The sequence below is a fragment of the Octopus bimaculoides genome, chromosome 1, assembly GCF_001194135.2.
Source record: "Octopus bimaculoides isolate UCB-OBI-ISO-001 chromosome 1, ASM119413v2, whole genome shotgun sequence".
NCBI classification, from domain to species: domain Eukaryota; kingdom Metazoa; phylum Mollusca; class Cephalopoda; order Octopoda; family Octopodidae; genus Octopus; species Octopus bimaculoides.
The window spans coordinates 125,657,896-125,667,971 of record NC_068981.1 but is presented as its reverse complement, the minus strand read 5'-3'; the positions used below and the strand labels follow the sequence as shown (position 1 = coordinate 125,667,971).

Below are 10,076 nucleotides of genomic sequence, written 5' to 3'. Positions count from 1 at the left end.
CGTTGCCAGGGCCCCTGGACTGGCTCTTGTGCGGGTGGCACATAAGATGTACCATCCTGAGCGTGACCGTTGCCAGTACCGCCTGACTGGCCTTGTAGGGTTTTCAAGCGAGATTGTTGCCAGTGCCCCTGGACTGGCTCTAGTGCGGGTGGCACATAAAAGACACCATTTCGAGCGTGGCCGTTTTCGTGCGGGTGACACGTAAAAGCACCCACTACACTCTCTGAGTGGTTGGCGTTAGGAAGGGCATCCAGCTGTAGAAACTCTGCCAAATTAGATTGGAGCCTGGTGTTGCCATCTGGTTTCACCAGTCCTCAGTCAAATCGTCCAACCCATGCTAGTATGGAAAGAGGACGTTAAACGATGATGATGATGATGATGATATATATATAATGTATACATATTTATATATGTTATAAGCATATGTATATACATATATATACATACAGGGGTTGGACAAAATAATGAAAATACCTAGCATCATAATTTTGAAATATCTATAAAACCGTCAAAAGCTTGTTTATTTTTATGTTTTTTGATTTATTATTAATGTTGCTTAATATGTTTTGCTAAAATTGCTGTTTCTTTTGAGATACTATCAGAAAAAGGTAATTAAAATTCATTAAAATGACAGATCTATTGGACTTTCAAAGTGGTCAAATTGTTGGTGCTCATATGGCAGGCACTAGCATAATGAAAATAGCTGAAATGTTTGGTGTATCAAGAAGTACTGTCTTGAAAGAAATGACAGCCTTTGAGAAAGGGAAAACCACCTCGTCAAAACAAAACTCCAGAAGAAAACCAAAACTTTCAGATAGGAACCGTCAGGCTCTTACATAAATTGTTAGAAAGGATCACAAAAGTACAGCTCCCAAAATTACTGCAGAGCTTAATGACCACCTCGAGGAGCCAGTTTCCACAAAAACTGTTCACCAGGAGCTGCACAAAGCTGGATTTCACGGAAGGGCTGCAATCAGAAAACTACTGCTTTCAAAAACAAATATTGCAAAGCATTTAGAGTGGAGTAAAAACCCACAGAATTGGTCCCTAGAGCAGTGGAAGAATGTTATTTTCTTGGACGAGTCACTTGTTATCTTATTTCCGACCACAGGCCGAGTATACATGTGGTGACGGCCAAAAGAAGCATTTGACCCAGACTGCCTTCTTCCAACTGTTAAACATGGAGGAGGAACTGTGATGGTCTGGTAGGGGGCTATATCTTGGAAATCTGCCGACCCAATGGTTTCCCTTCATGGCAGAATTAATAGTCAAGACTATTTAAACATTTTATCTGATCAAATTCATCCTATGGTTGTAGAACTGTTTCCAGAGTGAAACACAATCTTTCGGGATGATAATGCAGCAATTCACACAGCTAAAGATGTTACTGAATGGCATGAGGAACATTCTAATGAAGTTGAACATCTTATCTGGTCACCACAGCCCCCAGATCTCAATATTATTGAGCATTTATGGTGCATTTTAGAAAAACAAGTTAGGAGTCGATATCCTCCACCATCATCACTGCAAGAACTGGAGACTGTTTTAGCTGAAGAATGGACAAAAGTTCCTTTGGAAACAATTAAAACTTTGTACGAGTCCATACCGCATAGAATTCAAGCTGTAATTACTGCCAGAGGCAGTCCTACCCCATGTTAAAATAAATTTGTTTGAAATTTTTATGTTTCCATTATTTTGTTCAACCCCTGTATGTATATGTATGTATATATATATATACACACACACATATATATAATGCATACAGATTTGTATGTAAGTGTGTGTGTATATATATATACACACACACACACACACATGCATGCACAAATACAAATAAGATACATTTACACACATACTCAGTCTATATTTGTATATTTGCATGCACGTGCACGTATAAACATATAGCGCATATATATATATATATATTTCCTTAACCATATAGGTTTCCTGGACTATAAATATTAACAATATTAATAATAAGGATTACTACAAAGTTGCATAGCATTACCTTTACTTAAATTTATATACCATCTTACATAGACCAACACATGTTTCAATTGCACCAATTAGTAACTGTTGCAATTGCAACCCTACTATAAAACTGGTGCAGTTTCTTCAGGGTCTTTACTGGATATCTTTTGATTTGGCTGTTTAAAGATAAATATATATATATATATATATATACATATATATATATATATATGTATATATATATATATATGTATATATATATATATATGTATATGTATATATATATGTATATGTATATATATATGTATATGTATATATATATGTATATATATATATATATGTATATGTATATATATATATATATATATATATATATATATATATATATATGTATATATATATATATATGTATATATATATATATATGTATATGTATATATATATATATATATATATATATATATATATATATATAATGTATGTATATACAGTATTTATATATAGTATATATATGTATATACAGTATGTATATATATATATATATATATATATATATACATATACTCTTTTTCTTTACTCCCTTTGTTTCAGTCATTTTGACTGTGGCCATGCTGAAGCACCGTCTTTTAGTTGAAAAAAATCAACCCCTTGACTTTTTCTTTGTAAGCCTGCTACTTATTCTATCAGTCTCTTTTGCCGAACCACTATGTTAGGGATCATGCACATGTGCTATGTAGTTGAGAAGTTAGCTTTCCAACCATGTGGTTTTGGGTTCAGTTCCACTGGGCTGCAGTTAGGGCAAGAGTTTTTTTTACAACAGCCTTGAGCCAACTTAAGTCTTGTGACTGGATTTAGTAAATGGGAATTGAAAGAAAACAGTCGTGTGTGTGTGTGTGTGTGTGTGTGTGTGTGTGTGTGTGTGTGTGTGTATATATATATATATATATATATATATATATATATATACTATATATGTGTGAGTATGTGCGTGTGTGCATATGTATATTCGTTTGTGTGTACTCCTGTGTGTATGACATCACGTGATGTTTGTAAAACAAACATCATCGTCATACAAATTATGTTTTTCGTTTCCAGTTTTCTGTGAAAAGCATATTCCCTTACTTAGAAAACTGGTGAATGTTGGTGACAGGAGGGGCATCCAGCTGTAGAAAGTCTGTCTCAATGAATTCCGTCTGACCCATGCAAGCATGGAAATTGTACGTCAAAGCAATGTTTTGCATGTGCACGCGCGTGCACACTCACACACGCACATTAAATGCATTGTATTGTTTATATATGCATGATTATTATTTTAATATGCGTGTATATCTGTATTTGATGTAACAATTTTCGTTTATACTTCAGTCTTATTTATAGCAACAACATTTATAATTGCATATAAAAACAGTAAAATAGAACGTATACACGTTGACATGTAGAACATATTGTGAATTTACCGTTCATATCGACACATTGAAATATTTTGAATAGCCACGCGTGACAACTATTGTTACAACGTGTCACGTTGCGATCTAGACACGCATATGCACACATATACACAACTGCACACATGCATACACACACATCTATATACATATGTGTGTATGTGTGTATAAACACGCGAATTGGCACGAGTATATTGACAGCGGGCGAGAATGATCAAAGACGGTAAAAAAAAGTCAATGAAAAAAAAAAGTAAAACTTATAAATTAAATGAAGAGTATTAAACACAGTCAGACAAGGCTTTTTTCAGAAATGAGATTTATAGGGAATATAAGGAAACTGAGAAAAGCTGATATGTAAAAGAAAAAAGAATAATTGGTAATGGAAGTGGAGAAAGACGATTGAAAAATAAAAGGTAAAAACAAAAAAAAGAAATCGAAAGTAGGAAATATAATCAAAGAATGAGTAAAAGAGAAAAGAAAGGAAATATTCAACGAAATACTTTTCAACATTATTAATGAATTTACCTGGTTTCGTCCTGATGTCCAGATTCACCCCAAATTAAATCCCTGAAGCGATATCGAGGAGGAAGAGGTGGTACTTGAAAATCCGCCTGAGATACCATTCTGGTTTCTAGTGTTTTCTAAACAACGGCCTTTTTTTGTGTTTTTCTACCTTGATTGGGTTTGATATTTTGATATATATATATATTTTTGTAATTATTCTTAAAAGATGACAATAACTTATGAATATAGGAAGATCGCGGGGAGAAAAAATATATAAAAATAGAAATAAATTAAGTTAAAGAACCTTATTTGATTTTGGTTATTCTTTCCTTGACTTATTTGGAAATACAACCTTTCTTTATCAAGTGAAACCATAATTATAAACGCAGTACACGTTTGTTTTGGTCATCATCTTCATCACTGACATACCTCTCCTTCTGGGGTTAGGGGATTCTTTTTTTTTTTTTTAATCCTTAATAAAAGCGATTTGCAAATTATTTAATATACTTCTCTTCTCATCCACTGAAGAAGAAAAAAACATATATATTTGTTTCAATCAATGAAAGTAGTTTATAATGCAATTTTAGAATCTTAGTTTGAAATATGAAATAATTAAGCAAGAGTGGGGAAGAAAAAAAATACAGGAATAATAACAGCAACAAAAGAGATGTTGATATCTATATTAATCGTAAAAACCACTGGGTTGGTTGTTGTGCTATTTGTGTGATATATCTAATGCGGTAATGTCAATTTCTGAAAAGCCGACTGCAGACGACTTTCTCGCCCGACAAATAGTAGCCTCGTCTTCACTGCCACGCGTGTAGCAGCTGTAGCATGACAGCAATATAGAGTTTTTGGCTTTACATAACTACCGTTGCTTATAATTGACATAAACTATGGAAGCCTTATATCACAAACACACTTACATACAACTTGTATTCCGTTATTGTGGTTGTTGTTGTTATTATTATTATTATTACTTAGCTATAAAGTCATAAGGTCTGAGTAGACGTATGATCGAAGGAGTTCCAACCATGACAACCCTATCGTTTTGTATATCAAGGACCACGTCGTTCAAAGTTGACTTATATCACACTCTTACATACAACTCGTGTAGTTGCTGTCGCTGTTGTTATATTACTTAGCTGTAAGTCTAAGCAGACCTATGATGGAAGGCGTTCCAGCTATGACAATCCATGTTTCTTCGGGTTTTTTCGTTTTTTTTTTTGTTTTTTGTTTTTTGCAGATCAAGGACACATCGTCCGAGGTATCCTTCATTTCGGTATGACAGTAAAGGTGTGTGTGTGTGTGTATAGCTTGAGGGAGATCTAGCTGCTATATCTAGCAGGTCAGCAACCGCGTAGAGGTTCCTAGTACTCCAGTCATGCCCATCCCGCTTTTTAATATATGAAGAACCACATCGTCCACAGTATTTTTCATTTCGTTACACTGGCAAAGGTGCGTGGTTTGAGCTAGATCTAACTGCTATATCTTGCAGGTCGCGCATCCGCCGAAACGCCCCTACTGTTTAAGCCATAACTATCCTGCATTTTTGTATATTAAGGACCACATCGTCTAAAGTATCCTTCATTTCGTTAAGATAGTAAAGGTGCGTGTGGTTTGAGAGAGATCTAGCAGCTACACCTAGCAGGTCACACAACCGCGTTCCAACCATGACTGTCCCTCTTTCTTGTATGTCAAGGACCACAATGTCTAATGTATCCTTCATTTTGTTAAGATAATGAAAGTGTGTGGTTTGAAACTGATCTTGTTTCTATTTCTATTTCTAGCAAGTCGTGCAACCACGTAGAGACTCCCACCGTTCCGGCCATTATGATCCCCCCTCCTTTTTATATCAAGGACCACATCGTTTAATGCATCTTTCGTTTTCCTAAGATGGTAAAGTGTGGTTTGATGGTGATTTAACTGCTATTTCTAGCAAGTCGCTCAACCGCATTCCCGCCATAACTGTCCCATCAGAATTTCAATTCTGTTACGATGATTAAGGTATGGTTTGACAGAGATTTGCTTGCTATTTCTAGCATGATGTACAACCAGGTGGAGGCTCCTACCGATTCTGCTAATCAATCACCCTTCGTGCTGTCATGTCTATTCAATACACTAACAAATAAAGAAACAAAATTCCCAACTCTTCCCATTTATTATATCTGGCAATGAAACAGATCAGAATTAAAACGAATGATGATGCTGATGATGATATAAACTGTACAGAGGTGATTGCCATGGTAGAGGAGTGCTGAACTCGATTGAATGAACATTTAGGGTTTATTCTAGTCACAATACAATACATGAATGATAACCATTCAGCTGCCGTTTAGTACGGACATACACTTAACATTTGTTATTTTTATGAAGTATCAGCAAGTCAAATTACCTGTGCATTCAGCAACTTTTTCTAGCATGCTCATTATATATATATCTATATATATATATATAAAGAGAGAGAGAGAGAGAGATCTTTCATTTCTATCTCTTCATTCCAGTGAGATATTAAATAACTTTCATGTAAGACAGTTTTACACGCACGTACGCACGTTGGAAATATTATTCAAGAAGCGCAGCTTTGTGGTAAGAAGTTAGATTCCTAACCACATGGTTCTGGGTTCAGTACCACTGCGCGACATCTTGAGCAAATGTCTTTTATTATATGGCTTCGGGCCGACCAAAGCCTTGGGAGTGGATATTGTAGAGAAGACGGAAACTGGAAGAAGTTCATCCTGTGTGTGTGTATATATATATATATATAATACAAATGATATATAAACATATGCATGTATACATACATATATGTACATACCTACATCTACATGTATATATATATAGATGCATATCCAGGTAACCCTAACCCTATATATATGTATATGTGTGTGTGTGTGTGTGTATACACACACACAAACATACAACGTTAAGTGTGTGCGCGCCTTTGTGTTTGTTCACCACCACTTGACAATCGGTATTAGTTCGTTTACATCCCTGTAGCTTAGTTCGGCAAAAAAAAAAACAAAAAAACAATAGAATAAGTACCAGGCTTTAAAAAATAAGTAATGGGGAAGATTCGTTCAACTAAAACTCTTCAGTAAAGTGCCCTAAAATGTCCGCAATCCAATTGCTGAAACAAGTAAAAGGTAAAAAAAAAAAAAAAAAAAGATTATGTAAAAACTTGTGCCTGTACTTTCTATTCATTATTACTTTGCTCCTATAGGATGCTACTAGAAGTATATGATGGGAGAGTGGAGCAGGCGGCGATAAGGAATGGTTATTTATAAAGAACTTTTCTGTTGCGCTGACACAATGAATTGTGTTAGGTAGAAAATAAATGAACTTTTTATTTTTTTTGAGGACAGAAAACAATTGTTTCATACGAACATATTATACTACTGTTAATTGATGAGGCGGCAAGATGGTAGAATCGTTATCACGCCGGAGAAATTGCTTAGGGGCATTTCTTTCGTTTTTTTACGTTTTGAATTCAAAATCTGCTGAGTTCGACTTTGTCTTTCATCCTTCATCGGGGGTGATAAAATTAATACCAGTTGAGCACTAGGGTCGATATAATCGTCTTCCTCCAACTCCGCTCAACATTGCTGGCCTTGTGCCAAAATGAGAAAGAATTACTGTTAATACTTAACTCCAGGTTAATTTTGAACAAACATGACAAAAGGCATTCCTGTCTGTTTGAGATTCTGTAGGACTTCATTGTCTAACGTGACTCTTCCTTTATTTAAGACAGTAGTGTGTGACGAGGGAGATTTGGCGCTGCTACTACTTGCAGGTCAAGCGACTATGTAGAGGTGACCTCAAATTTGGTAAAATAAGTAAAGTCGGTCTTAACAGGGTACTTAACCAGTTACTATCACTGGCAAATCGCCAAAGACTTAATATAATTCATTTCTGACACTCCGATCAACTACATCTTGTTAAGAGAGCAAGCAAAATAACTGTGATCGATCTGCTAGAAGTGGCGGGCAAATCCATTTCAAACACCCTGCTATCTTAAAGTATGATGGCTACATTGGATAGTTTTAGGTACACTATGCCTGATACAACAGACGTTTTAGGCATGGATGAAACACTTTTGACCATAGGTCTGCATGAGTAGGGCTAACTCGAAGCTAGACCACAATAGCAACAGCAAAACTTCCAAACCTTCCCTATTTATAGCTGAAAATAATAAAATAAAACAGGGTTTTTTTCTGCCATAATTCAGAATGTGGTGGCGACCATCTCAACTAATTGAACACTTAATCGAAATATTGTAAAACAGTTGTTTATAAAGTTGATTCTCTCTCTCTCTCTCTCTCTCTCTCTCTCTCTCTCTCTCTCTCTCTCTCTCTCTCTCTCTCTCTCTCTCTCTCTCTCTCTCTCTAACTAGACAGGATAATGGTTCGGGGTCATCGGATCGCACAGAAGCGCAATCCGAAACACCTAATAAACATGCTGTTCTTTATGGTATTGGAGTATCTCTGACAGGTAATGAAATTACTGAAATTTTTAAAAGCAGTTGTGTGGCCGCAGGGGAATCGCATCTCTGAATGATTAAAATTGGGTTTTGAATAAATTGCGAAATTAAGTGTTACCGTTTCTAATTTGGTAAACTGGTTATATTTTGCTTTTCTTTCAATCCACAAAACTGTTCCTTTTAATGATGCAAAATAGAGAATACTTTGATTAGGTTTATAGCGGCAATGAGACTAGGAAAAAAAACAAAAAAAAACACCGACGTAATATAATTTTTCTTTTTCATTCTCGTAATTTTTCTTTGAAACAGAATTTTAGAAGAATGGAAAATATGACGTCTTACAGCATTCGTGATTTTCACTACCATACAATGTCCAATCTGAGGATCAAACTTGAGTTGCTATGGTCACTGATGAGTTACTCCTATGTGATAAGGCTAAAAATCAAGGTCTGAGCACAATTAATTTATTGATGATTCTTATTTTAAGGCAAAATAATCTCGAACATGATTTAGATGCAGAGAAAGAGTGAAAATTTATAAATATAGCATTTATGTCTCCGAGATATTAGATCCCCAAAATCTCCCTCAAAATTACACTTAGCGTTTTTCTAAAATAACAAATTGAATAAAGTAGTGATTGAAAACAAAACAGGTATGAATGCTCTTGAGCATATGAATATTTAATCAGAGCTGACCCGGTGTTCGACAACCACAAACAACAGGTAATCAATCCTTTTCCCCCATCTTCATAAATATGAGAATTATGTCCATCTTTTACCTTTTTCATTCATTAGACTGTGTCCTTGATGGGGCATCGCCTACAAGAATTTTAATCTAACGAAATGACTCCACTACTTATTTTTTTAAAGCCTTGTATTTATTCGAACGATCTCTTGCTGAATCACTAATTTACGAGGACTTAAACAGGAAATAAAGATTGTCGAGTAGTGGGGGAGGAGGACAAACACATGCACGAAGGCAAACAGATATATATATGTATACAACGAGCTTCTTTCACTTTCTGCCTACCAAAATCCACTGGTCGACCTGAGGTTAAATAGTGTTAGACAATGTAGTTAAGAAGCAAACTTCTTACCACACAGCCATTATATTAATTCTTCCACCGCCTATTTCCTAAGTGTTTTCTTTCTTTAAACAAATTTTAATTTTTATAGCTTCTCAAAAAGTTGCAGTGATCATACCATAAAACTAGCGCAGAAGTTGTAACATAACCCTTTGCCTGTCCAAAACATTTTTCTACGTTTGTCCTAGACGTCAATGTTTGTTTTCAGACTTTCAGTTAGCCCCTATTTCATACGTTCTGAGTAATATAAAGCTTTCTTTTTATAAGTCCTAAGTTATTCTGGAATTTAAAAAAAAAAAAAAAAAAATTGAGAAAACCTATCATATATGATGCATGCATAGCAGAGAAATATATCCTGTCTATTACATGATACAGAGGACAGGCTACAAATAACTTCTTGATCTCTGATTATAATCGCGGCGATTCATTTCCATAGCTAATGTTTTTTTTTGGTTTTTTTTTTTTTTAAGGAAAAGAACGAACGTTATAACTTCTCATTTACACTCCTCTAAAAGAAAGTTCTTTTGTGCTTATGTAACAAAACCATTAAAGGGCAGACATACGTGCTCACATCCAACTGCACACACCTTCA

At 35.1% G+C, this 10,076-nt stretch overlaps 1 protein-coding gene across 3 annotated transcripts in view; it reads right to left on the bottom strand.

Annotated features, from left to right (window-relative positions):
- LOC106878725 (potassium channel subfamily T member 2) overlaps positions 1 to 10,076 on the bottom strand; it is a 747,999-nt gene that overhangs the window by 334,122 nt on the left and 403,801 nt on the right. Inside the window, exon 1 of one of the 3 annotated variants that reach the window (XM_052970049.1) lies at positions 3,942 to 6,908. The exons of the other annotated variants lie outside the window; for them this stretch is intronic. Coding sequence (XP_052826009.1) covers positions 3,942 to 4,039 — 98 coding nt within the window. The 5' untranslated portion in view covers positions 4,040 to 6,908. Of the gene's footprint in view, positions 1 to 3,941; positions 6,909 to 10,076 lie in introns of those variants that run through there. 3 annotated transcript variants of the gene reach the window in all.